This window comes from Uloborus diversus, chromosome 2 (genome assembly GCF_026930045.1).
Source record: "Uloborus diversus isolate 005 chromosome 2, Udiv.v.3.1, whole genome shotgun sequence".
NCBI classification, from domain to species: Eukaryota; Metazoa; Arthropoda; class Arachnida; order Araneae; family Uloboridae; genus Uloborus; species Uloborus diversus.
The window spans coordinates 81,305,467-81,324,270 of record NC_072732.1 but is presented as its reverse complement, the minus strand read 5'-3'; the positions used below and the strand labels follow the sequence as shown (position 1 = coordinate 81,324,270).

Here is an 18,804-nt window from a genome sequence, read left to right as displayed (position 1 = left end):
GAGTGAGGATATTGAACGTATGGATTGGCCGGCACGATCTCCGGATCTCAATCCCGTCGAGCATGTATGGGATTTTCTAGGCACCCGCTTGGCAGCTCGTACCTTACCACCAGTAACGATTCGGGAGCTTCGATTGGCGCTGCAAGACGAATGGACAGCAATGCCTCAATAACTCATTGACACCCTCATTCTCAGCATGGGCAGACGCTGTGAAACCTGCCTAGCAGTCGGGAGAGATCATATCCCCTACTAAAGATCGGATGTTTCTTGCTGGACACCCATCACAGGGATGTTTCGGCCTTCAGTCGCATTGCGCTCCATGCTACTTTTTCAATAAAGCTTCTTTTTATCCCTCTGATTTCTCTTTTAGTAAGTGTTGCTTACATTACACATGTCCTTACGTATTGGGGATCTTACGGTATTAAATGTGTTGATTTGGAAAGCTTTTGTACAAAGTTATATTGAAAAAACCGTCTCATCCTTAATTTTTGCACACCAGTGTAATTCTCAATTGCCTAGCAGAAGACTATTATCCTGATAATAACTAGCTCATAAAAGTGATTCCAGTAAATAAAACATGTTTAATTTTCAAATATGGCTGCACGAGTTCCTATAACTGAGTGTCAGTGGTGCACACAAGGAATTTTACAAGGGGAGGGTTCAAGGTCAAAAGCCTCATTCTCATATCATATCCCAATACGCCGTCAAACATAGACTTTGATTTTATCAATTCCCAAGAACCAAAAACAAAAAAAAACTATTGAATAAATAATTTGCATTATTTTATGACATATACTTAAATAAATAACCATAAAGCAAAATAATTTATGCTGTTGCTATTTCCATAATTAAAAATGGAATCCAGTTCATAGAATCTTACTTTAATCTGTAATTACAAAACTAAAAACATGGTTATTACAGTGTGTTCATTTATAATCACCATTCTGCTTCTTATAGGCAGTTTGTTAAAAGGAAAAGTACACAATATTTTTAAAAATCTTTTAACATGAGAATTTTATTTTTTTACTTATTAAAACTATTGCTACCTTTTGTTTGAAATTATTCTGTGTACAAAATACATAGAATCGTGATCAATTGGCAAAAAAACAGATCTATGAGAGAGGTCCAGACCCCTTCCTTGTGTGCGCCACTGATGAGTGTTCACAGGTGCCACTGATGAGTGTTCACAGGTAAAACTATTTGATTAAGTGAATGAAATAATAATTTACAAAACGCACTTCATTAGTGAATTTTAAAAATGAGTTACTGTACAATTGACAAATTACTTCATAAAAATAGTTTTAATGTTTACAATAAATAGGAATAATTATGCTCAAGTATCTACCTTGTAAAAGAAACACCTTGTGAAATGAAATTGCATATTATGTAGAACTAGTGACATGTGCTCTTCTCAAGACATTACACTTTTGTTCTTTTGTTATTTCATTAGAAATTACATTCTACTATGGACGAAAACAATATTAAAATCTTTCTTGATGTTATAACAAGTATGTATTTTAATGTACTTTTTGTGGGAAACAAGGACAAATTTAATAAAAAATTTTTTGATTGTCACGAATAATAAATTTAATAGAGAGAGCATAAAAAATTTATGTGGCTTTAATTTACTCAATAACCATTCTTTTACAACTTAATTTAAATAGTAATATAATACATGAGTGCTATCACATAAATAAAACCAACGCAGCTGCACGGAAAGTAGAAATATGGGATGCAAATTTGATCATTATAACAAAATTAACAAAAAAGCTCATTGATTTCCTAGATGTTCATAATATTGCTTTTATAAACGTATGGACTACAAATATATATATTTTTTAAAGATCATCCCAGAATCTTGTATGCTACAGCACAGGTGCAAATCGTCCTTTCTAGGTTTACTTTATTACATAACTTGTGCTATAATGCTTTACACAATATAACACAAGATAGATTGTTACAGTGAAATATTTACAAAAATGTGATGGCAATTATCAGATTTAAAAAAAAAAAAAAAAAAAAAATCAAAATATCTAAATCCAGAGTCAAAAATGAGACTTGAATGGTGTTCTATTTATAAAACATGAAATGTCTGACAGGATTCAACTGCTTTGTACACACAAACATATATATAAATCGCAAAAATAATTTAAACGTGATGGTTGGATAAAAAAATTGTAAAAGGATTTTAATTTTAAAAGGAATTATTTAAAAATGCATATTTTTTAACAGAATTAAGAAATGTTATAGAAATTATTTTGAAGACTCATAAATTAAACATTTAAAATGCATTTTCCCATGAAATATATAGGTATGGAGGAAACACACACAATGAAAAAAAAAGAGAGAAAGAGAAACACTAAAAAAATTTCCCATGGAAAATTCATAAAATCTTATATTAATCTAAAATTAGCAGGAAAATTTACAACAAAAAGTAAGCAAGGTTGTTACATATTTATACCATATTTGTGTCATTGCATCAGCTATTTTCATATATATACTTATGTATAATTTATATATCTTTCCAAATTACCATTTGTGATTTCAAAATTTACATTTTTTTACATTGAAATACACCCTCAACTCTCCAAGAGGCGTTACAAAATAATGGGTTCGAAAAAAAAAAAATGATAGCATTTTGAAATAACTACATATTTAGTGCTAGTCTATATACAGTGATGGGCTACATCTGTCGCCCCCACACAACATATAGAAGTAAACTATCGTGTGCCAGGCAAAAATGGTATTAACAAAACAAGAATCTGTACACAAATTGGAAGTCAAAAGTTAGTACTGCAATTGAACACTACTTCGAAAATTTGAACCACAAATCAGGGTATGTCCTTGTAAGTTGTCAGAGCAACCATAAGAGCGACACCTCCAGAATTTTCAGAACAGCAGGCGACTGTACATTAAAAAAAACAGTACTATAGACACCAGTCTGCTTCCAAAACAAATCTTGACACTGGCACACGTCTGAGATATTTTCTGCTTAAAAGGAAGTGTTCATCACACACTTGACTTTAAGAATAATTAGAGTTTGAGGTCATTAGCAATTTTGGAGGCAATATTCTTAAAGCCTATAGATGTTCCAGATATGCGCTTGAAACGCACACCATTAAGTGACAGTCGAGGCAGCTTACAAACTTCAATTTCCCACTGAACTAAGGAGTCTGTGTTTGGATCCCCGTGAACACACAAGAGTAAAAATTTCTCTCTCTGTTCATAATCACAGTTGTTTTTATCTAATACTTTGCGGATTTCTTGCATTATCTCATTAGGATCTCGAGATGACGTAGTTTTCATACTCCAAGTAAACCTTAAGGATCTTGGCTTTACTTGATCATCATTCATAGTCCTGAAATAACAACCAGAAGTTACTCAACATTACTAAAAATACCATGACTGAGACAGTTTACATCATACTCCCTCCCCTACACATAAATACATAAGATTTAAACCTCTACAACATTAAAAGATTTTCTTAGTGCTCTTAAAAATTTAAAACAGATTACAATTTCAGAAAGCATAATGAAAAATATTCAAGAATGGTTCACCAAAATTATTTGGACTTTTCATGGCTAGCAGAAAAAAATCCACAAAAAGCATTGAAAATTATATCTAGAAACATTTGTAAGCTTATGCTGAACTTAATTTAAAAACTTTCATCATTTAAAGCAGATGTTCTTAACCTTTCAAGCTCTGCGCCCCCCTCTGAACCCTGACATGAGGTCGTTTACCGTATGTGGTTAATAAATTCGGGAGGTCCCCCCTCCTACATGGTAAATACAAGCAGTGACGTAATTTAGGACCCAGGTAAGATTGGCGTGCACATCAGTCACTTTCCTAACATTAATGACAGAGATGACACTTTTTCAATGTTCATATGTGACCAAAAAATTGAACAAGACATTGTTTTATTTTATCTGATATACCCTAATGCTCCTCTTCTGCATCCCTCTAGCAGAGGCATGCTCCACAGGTTGCGAACTGCCGATTTAAAGGTATACAAACAATTTAACATTCGATGAGCTCTGCCAGGTGCATCAATCTGCCGTCACATTTTGCATGCAGTATTATAAATACATGATACACACTATTTCAATATACCCAAATAAAAACAATATTCAAAGGAAATACAGGCCATTTCACTTTATAACGTTAAGAGAGATAAGACATAACTATACATATTTTTTACATATACATAAATATTTGCAGTTTTTTACTCAATAAATTTTAATTTTTAGATCAAAACTGCAATGAAAATTTTACCAGTTTAAAAGCTCAAAATTAAAAGTCTTGCTGCAAAAAATTTCAAGCAGGTAAAAAAAAAGCATCTGCAATGGCCCGAGATCACATCATACATTTCGATTTCAGAGATTTATCAACTGAAATATTAAAAATCACTTAAAAGAAAAATTCTGAACTTTTCCAGAATAATCTAGGAGTTGTACGGTGCATCTACATATCTCGGAACCACTCCGATGAATCCGGAGCTGTTGACATGTCTGGGAATATGATCAAGGAAATCTAGATGTGTTCTAGCACTTTTAGAGCTGAAATTACACTGTACCTTGCGCATAATTATGCTGAAAATAAAAATAGGACATTTCATAGGCCTTGAGCTAAAAAAATAGGCTCTAAACTTGTATTTGTCAATAGACAAATGTCACTAGCACAGTAAAATATAAGCTACATTATTATTTTACTGCAGAAGATCTACAGTTAAATACAACAAACAATTATATCACAATTCCCAATTGCATTAAAACTGAAAATGAATGCATGGAAATTATTTTAAAACTACGAGTATTTTACGTTTATTAAATTAATATGATAACAACCATTTTCAATTTTAAAGTATTTCTTCTACCTAAAATAGACTCTTGTACAGATGTTACATTTAAGCATCAAAGGCATCATGTTCAGGCACAGATAAGGATCTATTACATTTGTCATTGAAGCATAAAAAAGTACATTACAAGTACATTTGAATTTTTATGTAACACATATATACAAACATTTTACAAACAGTAGTAAATATTTACACTCATAAATAAAACAGATAGTTTATACAATTCAATATAATACAATGGAAACCCTTTTTACATAATACTTAAAAAAACAATTTCTTTTAATTACGCTTATGCATTAATCACATAAACTCTGATTTGAAAAAAACTTGCCACATATTTTTTTACATTTTTAAAACAGTAAAAATTCAGATCAGATGAAAATAACAAATAGAAAAATGGAGAAGTGTTTATATACACGAGTTGGAAATCTAAGTGAAAATAATTAGGAGGTTACAATTATACGCATCTTATTTATAAAAACAAAATCAAGTTAAAAAATATGCATTCATAGTTATAACCATAACTAAGTTCAATACAAATTTTGAAAGTTAATTTCCACTAATCCTTCCGTGGTAAAATAATATTAAATATATGAAAGTATGCTACATATTTTTTTTTTCTTTTCAAAACATACAAATGGACCCAACTTAAAGATACATTTCATTGGGAGGAGGGGTGAGGGAAAATTACAAATATAATTTAAGTTTTACCTTAAAATATCAATAAAGTTCTAATTGATGTAAATGAAATAAAATTCTATAAGACATACATTTTTACCAGAATTATATGGTTAATTAAGTTTATGAGTTAATAATGGTTATGAGGGAAAAACACATGCACAAACTAATAAAAAAATTTTGAAAGCAAAAGTAATCAGACAATTAATAAATTCAAAATTCTTTATTGAAATATAAATAAATTCCTATACAAATTCATGTTTCAATTTTTTTTAAACAACAATTCTATAACTTGAATACAAAAGCTCATAACAACAAGTAACAAAATGTTCAAATCAGAAAATTATATAAAAACACTATACAACAGTTAATGGATGATCACAATCATATGATACAGAAAAAGGCACAATGCAGCTTTTGGCACTCTAGTTTTTTTTTTCTTATTAATTTTACAGTGCTACTGGCAAGAAAATTTTACTACTGTTAAAGAGTAAAAGGCTAAGTGGAGTACTTGAACAACGGAAGGAAAACAAGTAAATAATTGGAATGTCATTAAAATATTTTTTACTCGGTTAAAATGAATGTAAAATCTGAAATAGTCAAGAAACACCTCTTATTCACATTGCATTTGGTTAAAAATATATCCATTCATATAACACTGCACAGAGCAGCTTATATGAGCAATACACTTGTATTGAAAGTTGTTATTCAAGACCTTACAACAATGACAATCAGGGCAACTTTGTAAGCAGTATTTTTTAGGACACTAAACAGACCCCCCCCCCCACTCCCCAGCAAACACACACACACAAAGTGAATTAAAAGACCTTTAGCTACTTTTTCATATCTGATTACCAAACACAATTTTGATAAAATTCCAAAAAATCATTACAACACATTACAGGAAAAAAAAAAATACAGGCCAAATTACAACTCATTTTTAGTTATTTACAAAACAAACCATTTTCCCCCTTATTTTTTGTCATATGAAACCTTTAAACTTAGCAAAAGAAATTTTAATTACAAATAGACAAATGAATAGCATAACATTTGATTACTAATAAGTCAAACATAAAACGAACAACATCAACAAATATTTGAAAAAAAAAAAAATACTCATTCATAACCCATTTTTAGCCATGTACTCATTTGAGTGTCACATATTGTGCTTATTATTTTGTTTTTTTAAAGATAAATATGCTGAAACCATTCAATAACAATTTATAACTGAAATGCAAAATTATAAAACAAACATATAAGTCTATATTTGCAGTTGTGTATTTGGAGCATTCAAATTGATAGAAAAACCAAAGAATAAACATTAGGACTTAAAACACTCGTTTAAGATACAATGCTTACTTTGGTTAATTTATGTTTGAATTTAACTATGCAATACTTTGAAAAAGCTTAGAAATTGAAAGGTGGTCTTCTCCACTAAAAAGAGAATATCAAGTAGAAAATTGAAATGCATTTTTTAAAACTACGTTCACATAAGATACCCTCACCAAACATTTATACTAGAGCACCATATGTTGGTGGGATCTTTTGATAGCATAAAATGTTACAAAATAATCCACTGTCTTAAGAATTTCATAAAAATCAATTAAAATATTTTAAATGTTAAACAATCTATAAAAGTTAAAAATGAAAATGAATTAAAAAAAAATAATGAATAAAACTATGATTTCTTGAACAAATGATTTAAAATATTAAAACATTTCTGTTTAAAGAGAGAATGTCAAGAGGAAAATAACAGGACTAAAAGTAAGGGGCAGTTGCCCCTCCTTAGAGGAGAACCTCGAATCCCCATATTCCTCCCTAATGTCCCCAAATATAATATAAAATAGCATTTTTCAGACCAAAATTTTTTGAAGGATAGTCGTTTAACCGCCTTCCATCCTCAGCCAACCAAAAATAGAAAAGGAATTTTTTTTTTCCCCGTGATTTTTTGATTGTAACCTCTTCTCCTTTCTCTGATGTAACATTGCCAAAGGTAACTTTAAAATATTAAATTTTCAATATAAGAGAAATTCTGAATATCAGACTCTTTTCCCTAACACCATCAAAGATAGCTCAAAATTGATTTTGGAGCCTCAATGTCAGAAAATTTTAAAGCAGAGCCATTATTCCCTTTCTCTCCCAATAATGTAACTAAACAGAGACAAAAGAAGGGCCTTTAATTTTGAAAAAAAAAAAAAAAAAAAAAAAAAATCTGGGGGAAAACCCGTATTTCCCCTCTGCAAACATCTCAACATACAGCTTAAAATTGCATTTCTAAAAAAACATTGGTAAATTTTTCTGGATCCTGCCTTCCGACTATTATTCTAATAATCAAAGCTCCCCTAAAATTTGTTCTTAGAGCTTCAATTCCAAAAAATTTCCCCATAAACAGGCCTTTAATCTTCCCATTCCCTTAACATCACTAATCACAGAAATAAGGCTAAAATTACGTTTTGAAAATTTTAGTTTCGAGAAAATGACCAAAATGACCAAAGAGAAGCTCATTTGACACCACCAAAGGTAAACTAAAATAGAAAAGTAAGAAATAACAATGCCAAAAAGCACAAATTGCAGATCACTGCAGACACGTGTTTTGGGGTTACAAGAAATGCCTTTTTTCAACGCAAATAGTAATGAGCTTATGGATGAAAAGACATCCAAAATAGACTTCAATTTTGAAAACTTATTGCATAGCTGCCAACACGTCAGCTTAAAAAATCTTACAATGTATGAGGTGGCTATATTTCTACCCTTTTTTGACCATCATAAAGCAAAGTATTAAAAGTTAAAGTATTATAATATATTCAAAGCTTTACCTTGACTTGATCTGTGCTTTTATAAGCAAAAAAAAAAAAAAAAAAAATTTAAACATAAGTAAATAAATAAAATTTTATTTCTTTGAACTTAAACTTTTGACTTTGAAGCGTTCAAAAATTATTTATCAAAAACTTGTTTAAAACAATAGTTTTTCTGCAAAAGTGTTGGAAGTAAAAGAAAACTTCAACCGTTAGCAATTTATCGTAAAATTAAAACCAAAAACCTAAAAATTGTACAAATCTGCCATAAGACCGTACAATCGTACAAAACTTCTGAAAATCTTACAATGTATGGCTAAATCATACAAGTTGGCAGCTATGTTATTGGGAAGAGAACTCATTTCCTTAAATATATTAAAACTGCCAAAAAATAATAAAACAAAAAGGTAGAGGTGGAATCAGACCCCCCCCCCCCCCCCAATTATCTCTAACACTACCAAAGACTGACAAAAACTATTAATAAGACTTCAATTTGAAAAAAAAATCCAGGATGGTGACCCCTCTCATCTTTCTTCTGATGCTGGCAAAGATCCTCCAATTGCTTTCAGGACTTGAAACTTTTTGTACCTCTCTTTCCTTGAAAGCAATAAATTATAAAATTGATAGTTTCTGGGCATCAAACTTTTCTTACATTTTATGAATCCATCCTTTTGAAAAAACTTCACACTCAAAACAGGAACTTGAAAGAAGATAGAAAAGGGAATTAAGTCTTTTCCCACTAGTGGGGGGAGGGGGTCCGCTAAAAATGACTATCTTGTTGCACCTCTGCTTGTCCTTACCCTAACGGAAATCCTGGCTTGAAAATCATGGATAACTCACAGCCATTAAATGTATCAAATGTGTTAAGTGGGACAGATTAAACGATAAATCATTCTAATTAAGGAAAATTCTTACTTCCTCTAAACTAAAAGTTTTATCAATATGTTATGATAACTAAGTCAAATATTTTAACCTCCCAACTTATAAAATATTGATGATTTCACAGTTGAATTTGCTTAAAAAAGGTAGCTTTAACTACAAAAGAATTTTATATTTATATTATATCTATATTACATAAAAAAAATCTAACCATTAAAATATATATTTATTGAATTAACTTTAATACATCTTTAAAGATCAACTTCAGAGGGAAAATTAAATCAGTTCTTTTCTGGACACTATGTCAATACACCAAAATAGCTGGATTTATTAACTAGGAATAAAGTATTCTATGAAATTAAACACATAATGCATTGATAAGAGATTTTGCTGAAGTAAAAAAAAAGCAATTTCAAAACAGTTAATCAAAAATTTGTTCTGAAGCAAACTTGGAATGAGCAAAACTTAGTGTAGAATACCTAACTATTTTGATTCATTGCATCAAATATGTTCCTTATCAAGTCTAAGAAAAACTTTTCAGCTAAATGAGCACAGATCAATTCTATTTACAAATGATGTTGTTTCTGAAAAATTCAGATACATGATACAAAAGTTCAGTTAAAAAAAATACTTACTGCATTTTTCCTGATGGTTTAAAAGTTCTTAAACATAAATTACTGGAAGGAAAGCTGCAAAATGCTGAGACATTTATTATTAACAGCTAACTAGAAAATTGCCCGTCAAGATATGAGGGGGGAAAATTGCTTCTACATTTGGACAAAGCAATTGCCTGATTGGCGATATTTTGATTGTTGAAATTTTAACCCTAACTCCAGTAGATAGCTTTCATTCTTGACCACTTTTTGGTTTTTTCATTCTCCTAAAATTACAGTTTTACCAGTAAAACAGTAAACCAATTCTCACGCCTGACCAAACACATAAAAAAAATGAGATATTTTGTGCCAAGCAAGTGAGAAGAAAACATCAATTACATTAAAACCTCTCCAAGCGGCCACCTCTACGTTTGGTGAAAATCTGGTCGCTCATAAAGGTTTTCATTATTCAATGCTAACTATACTACTAATGATAGCATAATTCAACACTTTTTAATATTTTTTTAAAGAAAGTAAAGAAAAGGAAATGTTTTATTCCATGATTTCTCCTTTTTAGAAATAGGATTTAATTTGTATTCATGTACAATTTTAGAGAAACTATTTTTCTTTTTCAAAATGATTTTTAACTTGTTGAAACAAATCCCAAATCGAGTCATTAGCTATAGCTTTTTAATTTCTGATGATATCACAAAATTTATTTATTGCAACTAATATTAAAATCTTTACCATTGAATTTCAAAATCCTACCGCAAAGTTTTTTTTTCTTTACAATCATTAATCAATGAGTAAAAATTTAAATTTTCTCCAAAAGCTAAAAATTGTTTCCTTCTGGGAAAAAATATCAGTCCTCATAGATTACATAGCAGCCAATTGGTGAGGCACTAGTTTACATCTACACGTGTCTATATCTCAAAATACCCCCTCCCCCCCCCCACACACACTGCCAAAACCAGGCACCACAAAAAAATAAGCAGGTTTCTAAACAAAAGCATTCAGGTCAAAAAGAAATGAAAGAGAAGACAACAGTCTATTTTGAAGCCCAGATTGGCGACTACCCTGGCGCTCAGAAAGGTTTTAGTGGCCATTCTTAAGGGTTGATTTAACATTACAAGGATACAACGAAAACTCCCTGGCGTGGGAAATTGGCCACTAACATGCGCATATATAAGGGAGGGGCGGAGGGACCCTTTCTGCTCAGTTTTCTTCGGTTGTTTTTACTATGTTAACGGGGTCCTTACCAAAGAAAAAAAGGAGATTAATACGTTAACTGTAAATAAAGAAGATTGAGGAAGGACCCCTCTGCCCCCCACCCATCATCATGAATTTCAAGCACACAGTAGCAAGCGCCTTAAAATGGGCTTTGTTATAATGACTATTATTTCTAAGTGTAGTTTTGCAACATTCCAAGAATGAGCAATTTATGTTTCAAAATTCTGGTGTCAGAAATTTGTCTATTTTTGCTTCAAAATGAACAGAATCTTTTACCAAAACTATAATGCGTGCAATTTTACATAATATTTTTCTCTTATTAGACTGAAAATTCAGTGATCCAGGGTATTATTGGCAAGATAAAAAAAGAAATGTGTAGTTTTCTCTCAAAAGTAATGGTAGGCGAGAAAAAGGAATGAGTAAAACCAGGGGCCAATCCAGGATTTTTTTTATCACTACTTATTTCTGTGAAAGTTTTTTTTTTTTTTAATCAGCATCAATTTTGTGATTTTTAAAAGGCAAACTCTAATTTTTGTTATAGAAAATTAGAGCAACTTAAACTTGTGTTTGAAAAGTGCAAATATCATCCACTATTATTTCGAACAGATTTTTTTTTTTAGGGGGGGGGGGGGAGGGGGGTGGCTAAAAACCTAAGAAGTAGGGAAAATACCATTGTATCTCAACTCAATAAATAGGCTTTATACAATTCAGGAAATTATCAGAAAAGCAGTCCCCAAAACTGATGCTAAAATATTGCATTAATGCAATTTGGTGAAAAACAGCTAAAAATGAGTTAAAATAATACAAAAAAGTTCTGACCTAATCGATTGTTCATATAAATCAACTTAGCATTTTATTTTATGAGAAAACTGTCTCTTAAACAGAAAAACCCCATTTCTGTTTCAAAATGCATATTTTTGTGTAACTTATGATTTTTAAATTTTGTTTTGAGACTGTGCCTGTTTTTAAAGTTAATTTTGGGAAGCTGCTGATTTTATTACTTGATTTTTATTAAAGTTCCGGTTTAAAAAAAAAAAAAGATTTTTGTGAAGGTACAGAAAAACAATAGTAAAATAAGCCAGTATTGGACCTTGGTAAAACCAATCTAACAATTTCAAAGCTCCAAAAAATAAGAATTTCACTATTTCAGCCTTTATAAAAATATTTAACAACATAAAATCAAGGATGATATAAAACAATTTGAAATAATTAAAATTCTCATGCACATGACTTCAGCTGAGGCATTTCTATGCTCCATATGAAATTAGTCAACAATTTATGAACAAGTCCATTAGCTTGATTTCTATTGAACAATGCATTAATAATGAATATTTTTACATATGTACAAAAGTTCTGGATTCAGGGAAAATTACCTTTTGCTGAACTTGAAGGAAAGCTTGCTGAAGAAAGACTGCCTACCTCCATGGTTCATAGAGGACATATCTTGTGAATTAAGAGGCACCATACCCTGGGGCCCATTACAAGCATTGACATGACGTCTCTCCCGCGTCTGTCCACTGTGAAAAGTACTCCTGTTAGCAGTGCCGCGAGGAAATGCCCTGCTGACAGCTGGCAGTGGAGACAGGGCGGCAGGCTGCTTTGCAATGGCCGCAGTGCTAGGAGTAGCATAAGACAAGAATTAATTTAAAAGATCTTTATGAACACTTTTACTTTGACATCACAATGAAACACTTTACACAATTTTTTTGTTGGACTTTTTTTTAGAAAATGTAAGACATTAATGTAAAAAAAAAGCCTTTCTTTAAGAAAGAAATGCAGGATTAAGAGAGAGAGAGAGAGAGAAAGACGGATTCAAACTGCTGATTTGGTGACTGACAATTTAAAAAGTGACAGTTTCAAAACAGAATGATTTAATACTTGCACCTAGTGCAGTATTTCAGCTGATTATAATTTTAAACAAAATATTTTGAGCCCATTCTTGTTTGGAATCTAATTCCACAAGTCTGGTGGTTTTGTGCTATAATGCATTCAGGGAGACTCGATAGCTGAAGTAAACATAGAGGGTTGCTGTTTGGCACCAAAATTCATGAATAACTTATTGGATTGGCGATTCCTCTCGGGAGCATTTCAATTATCCGATTGCCGCTGTTTCATCCATCCAATCACCAATCAGACAACGGTGTTGCCAAGTGTCATGCTGTTGCAGGGGTGGAAAATCAAATTCATTTCTGTACAAGCTTTGTATCAGCAAAAATGTCAAGTTTGTATCAGAAGAAACAGTTTTGTATCAGTAAAAATAAATTTTTGCACCAAAATGATCAGTTTTGTATCAGGTAAACTCAATTTTGAAACAGAATCTTTCATTTTGCACAAGATCACTACACACTTTGAAGCAAATACAAAACGTTTGTGACAAAAAAGTACATAAAAAATTTTTAAAACCCAATTTAGTAGCAATATTACATTCTAAAAAAGGTGTGTAAAACCTACTTTTGGTAAATGTACGATAAATTGTAATACATACCTAACTATTATCTTAATTTATTTGCATCATAGCATTTGTTGATTCCAAAAGATTTAAGAAAGAATCATATTAAACATGCATTAAGAGTTCTGTTTGGAATAAAGAGACCCCTTTCACGAAAACAACCGTTTCAAACTGGGTTTTAAACTAACTTATGCTAATTTGCAGAGCTATAGGGGCTAAGGGGCTCCTGAGCATTGCAAAATGGCAGTTTTAAATATTTGAAAAGCCACTTTGAAATTCATGATCTCTAGTAATATATTTTGCTCTTTAGGTAAAAACTTGAACTGAGTTGAAACTATGATTTTCCGTTAAAATAGAAACTCATAGATTATGCTGTTCTAATTAATTGAGAAAGTTGAAACAAGCTTTATTTGATGCAGAAAGAAAATCCTTTTCTAACGGCATAAAATGTTTAAAGGTGAGGGAAATCTTTCATCCCTTTACAGGGTTCATACTTTTTTCAAAAAATGAAAATTAAGGCTCTTTTACAAACTCTTAAAAATGTTTAAGGACTCAAGGAAGTAATTAAATAACTTTAGGTAAGGTCAGTTGGGGTAAGTGCGGTCTTGGGGTAAGTGCGGTCTTGGGACAAGTGCGGCTTAGGTTAATAATCAGAAACCGGGAATATCTGCAAGGCTGTTGTCATCTGGGTAGCTTGGTAAACGTTATTACTTTGCACTGCGTGCGTTAGATTGCGCTACTTGAATGGTAACTCTACTCCTTCCCTGATTTCCTAACTTTTCTCATTCCCACTACAGTGCCATGTTCTTATAGTTCGAGAAATCGTTTCTTCTGTTGTTGTTCTCATTTTTTCGTGCTTCCAAAACGTAAGTACAACTATTTCATGTCTGCTTTTCGTATTTTTGAAGCTGAGATTTATTATTTTTTACTTTCAAATCAATTAATTTTAGGACTGCACTTGCCCCAGAAAATTATACGACTGGGAAAGTGCGGCCCGAAAAAAAGGGGCAAGTGCAGCCTCGCATTTTTTGGGGCTGCACTTTCCTATTAATCTGGCAATGTTATTTTATGACAGATATAATTTGTTCGCAATGATTTAATGAAGCAATGTTATTAATTTGTTATTTTTCCAAAATTACGAGGAGGAAGAAAGTGACGATAATGAAAATGAGTTTAAGGGAAGATTTACATGATGAAATGACAGTCGAAGAAATGATTGCCACAGAGCAAAAACAGCAAGATATCATTCAGTGGGGAAGGCATCCAACCGAGAGAAAGGTAGGCGACTGGGTTCTTGTGAGATTTTCTACAAAAAAGATGACTAAACATTTTGTAGGACAAATTACTAATATAAATGATAATTTCCCTGAAATTAAATTTTTAAAGTCAAAAGCGGCTGGAAATTATAGCACTGTGTTTAGTTATCCTTCAAGAGACGACGTTAGCGAGATCCAAGACGACGACATTGCATTAATCCTTCCAAATCCCTCTTCAGATCGTAGAGGAAATTTGATATTCCAAGTAACGTTCAGGGGTCTGGCCAGAGGATATTTGGGTCCGTTAACGGACCCTTCACAAAAATCCGATCAACCAAAACGGACCTTTCACAAAATCCCGATCAAACAAAACGGACCCTTCACAAAATTCTGATAAACTAGATCGGATCTGTCACAAATTGTTTATTGAAAGAGCAAATCTGAAAGCAAAATAACGCATATTTCTGTGTATAAACCGCATATTTCTGTGTGTAAACCGATAATTTTTGGAACCTTTTTTTAAGTCAAATTAGAGGGATCAGCTTATACAAAATCGACTAATTTTGAAAAAAAAGAAAAAGAAAAAATCGGCACTCTTGGCACTCTTGTGATGCTCCGATGCTCCTGCAAGCAATAAATAATTGCTACTGCAAAATAAATATAATGGTTGTTTGTTTTATCACAGCTAATTAGCAGCAGTGTTGTTGTAAACTTTTCTGAAAAGGCATTGGTAAGCACTTTTCTCCGCTCATGATTTAATAAACAATAATAATGTATATCTGCGAAATGAACTTAGAACTGCAAAGGGATAGTAAGGGTGAGGAAAAAATATGATCGCTTCAGATAGGGTTACCAACTTCAAAACTATCACCACTTAGCGTCTGGTGTTGAACCTTTAATAATGAGATTAGAAAATATTCTCATCATTTTGTCCACTTGTCAATATTTGCGTTTTTACGGTGCGGTGCGATTTTTAATTGTCATTTTGGGAGAAAATTATATGGGTTTTGATTTTTCGATGCTAACAAGGATGATTAACTTTAAGTAAACTCTTTTAATTACCGTTTTTTTTTTCTTTAGATGTCTACATTTTGAAAAATGCAATCTTTTAACATCCGATATGAGAATCATATTTTGTTCTTTTTTCAAGCTAACTTCGCTTTATTAAGATTCAAATAAATGAAAAGTCTCTTTACTTCTGTTAGAACTCTCATTTCAAGTTTTTAAAGCAAAATTCCATTTTCTGTTATGAGTCAAAAATTAAAATGCTGAATAGATGGTTTATTTTATTTTATTATTTTTTTTTTTGGGGGGGGGGTCAACTGTGTTCACAGATACTAATGATATGTTATCATAGGACTCTAAAATGCAATTTAAAAATAATTTTATCAAAAATATTTCTTTTACAAGCCGTTTTTATACTTTTGATGCCTTCACTTTGAGAATTGCGATCTCTTTGCATCCGCTATGGGAATCCAATTTTTCGAATTTTTGATGATTATTACGCTTTGTTAAGAGGTAAACAATTGAAATATCTTTTTATTTTTGTTAACATCACGGAATTTATAAGTTTGAAACGAAATTCTGTGCTTTTTAAGAGTGTCTTGGGTCAAAAAGTTGAATGCTGAACCCTATTCTGAATTTTGCTTTATTTATTTATATTTTTTTTACAATTATTATAACTTTAAGTTTAATTGATGCAGTTTGTACCATCTCTAAATTCTAAAATTTCGTTTTATTTATTTATTTTTTTTTTGCGAAATTTTTTGATTTTTCACAAAATTAATTCATTTTTCACAAAATTATTTGATTTTTCACAAAAAACGGACCCTGTGAAAAATCCTGGACAGACCCCTGACGTTTTCAGAATATAATAAAAATTTATTTGTTAATTACTATACTTATTTATTGTTAATTACTATACTAAGTGTACTTATACAAAAAATATGTTCAAGTTCGCCAAAGACATGTTACCTTTTGTCAGTTGTATAGTTACCTTTTGTATTATTAAGTTAATATTTTATAAGTTCGTTGATATTCAAGTTTTAAAGATTATTCCTTGGTATGCAAGTTTTGTTTTTTTTAAAGCTTATTAGCATAATAAAAGTTATCTTTCATGTTTAATTTAAAATAAAAACTTCATAATTTTGTTCAATAATCCATTGTTCCTTGAACATTCTTCATTTTACATTGACAGGTTTCGTTAGGAAAAAGTGTAATAACTTCCCAATGAATAGGTGAAAATAAAAATAAAAAAATCATTTTTAATCAGGAAAAAATACTCTATTGATTGCACTTGTCCCTTATTTTCTCAAACGGTTTTTAAAAAAAATTCAGATAGGTGATGTTCTTGCCCCACTTTTATTGAGAAAGTACGGCCCTAGAGCACAATAGTTTAAAAGGTTTTTTTTTCAACGTTTTTACCTGCAATGATTTTAACAGGCTCATGTCTCGGGAAACACACTAAAACAGGTAACATACGAAATAAAAATTAAAAAATTTGTATCAAGTCTTGTAATGATTAGGCCTTAATAAAGTCGAACTGTACAATTTAAGGGCTGCACTTCCCCCAACTCACCTTACACCATTTCAAAGTTTTCTGAAAGGGGGGGGGGCTTAGTACTTAATCTATATATATAAAAATGGAGTTTGGTAAATTTGTTCCCTAAGATCTCAGAAACTACCCGGCAGATTTGGCTGAAACTTTCACTGTTTGTTCAGTTTGGTACTGGGAAGGTTTATAGACCAGTTCGAAAAAAATCCAATTGATAGTTCCCTTTTTATTCCAATTTTAGACTCAAATTTTCGCATAAATGCCCCAATATGGGGGTGGAAAAAAACGTGCACATATTAACATTATATGTCCACCGAAAGCGCCAATTTTTCTGCCGAAGATAGCATCTGTTCGAAGGCTTTCATCAACCCAAGTCACTATTTAATGTGTCATCTCAACTCCCAAGAATTGTTGTTTTGTTGAATATTTTTGCGTTTCGTCTGACTGTTTGAGGCTTTTCTCAAGTCAAATCTTAAAGTAACGTTTTCCCACAAGATTGGCTAAAAATAAATGGATTGGCTGATCATTTTACTTTTAAATTCTTTCGCTTAAAACTGAATACAAGGGCAAGTAACGATTGTTTCTCCTAATTATTACTGACCCAGGCAACGCCGGGTATTTTTGCTAGTACATATATATACATACACAAATGCATAACATTGTTCCTAAAATGCAGAGAGAGGTGCAATTGACTGCAATGCCCCATTATCAGCGAATTATGCTTTAAATTTTCATATATCACAGGGATGAAAGTGGTCAGAGAGCAAAAGGGAGGAAATCAGAAGAAAAAAAGCATTTTTAAAATCATGCAGAAAAGGGATGAGATCAAAATAGCCCCTGAAATCCATGACATTCCAAAATTCAACAAAAAATGGCTCATTTACCAGTTTCAAAAGTAATATGAAATTTTTTCCCTGTTAATTATGTTTGGAATAATTGGGTAGTAATTAATACATGACACATATTGTTCTTAAAGCATAGTATTTATTTCTCAAATTTAAGTTATAAAAAGATTAAGAAAATGGGGATAACTGTAGAAAATTATTAGTGTATTAGAACATTCTTTTTTTAGCACACATTATTGGAGTGAGAGGAAAATTGAAGGAAAGGAACTAAGCTCTCTATCTTTTTTTTCAAGATATTTAAACTATGGTTTTGTTATTATTACTTTTCACTTGTTATTGTTACTAACAACCCATTTTGTACAAATTCTGCTGCATTGCACCTTTTGCGAGGTTTTTTTTTTAAATATATAAATTTAAATTTTGAAAGAAAGGCAGCAATTTGAAACTCCTGAGTCCTCGAATAAAGGGTTGAGGGAGCCAGAGTTCAATCTTGTTGCTTTCAGATTTTTTAGTGAAAAATATCATTTTTGAATTGAAGATATTGAAAATGATAACGCAAAATTTAGAATTATGTTTGTATAGTAAAAATTTACAATAGAGTGAAAAATTTAAGTTTTCCAGAAGTGGTAGAACCTATTTTTCACAGCAAGAATTGAAAATATATTTTTAT

General features: G+C 31.3%; 1 protein-coding gene across 3 annotated transcripts in view; it reads right to left on the bottom strand.

The window, feature by feature from the left end:
• Positions 1–1,282: 1,282 nt before the first annotated feature.
• LOC129235256 (MAP/microtubule affinity-regulating kinase 3-like) overlaps positions 1,283–18,804 on the bottom strand; it is a 174,350-nt gene continuing 156,828 nt past the window's right edge. For all 3 annotated transcript variants that reach the window (XM_054868968.1, XM_054868969.1, XM_054868970.1), the window contains 2 exons: positions 12,404–12,646; positions 1,283–3,358 (listed from right to left, as the gene is read on the bottom strand). In XM_054868968.1, coding sequence (XP_054724943.1) covers positions 3,034–3,358; positions 12,404–12,646 — 568 coding nt within the window. In that variant the 3' untranslated portion in view covers positions 1,283–3,033. The remainder of the gene's footprint in view (positions 3,359–12,403; positions 12,647–18,804) is intronic.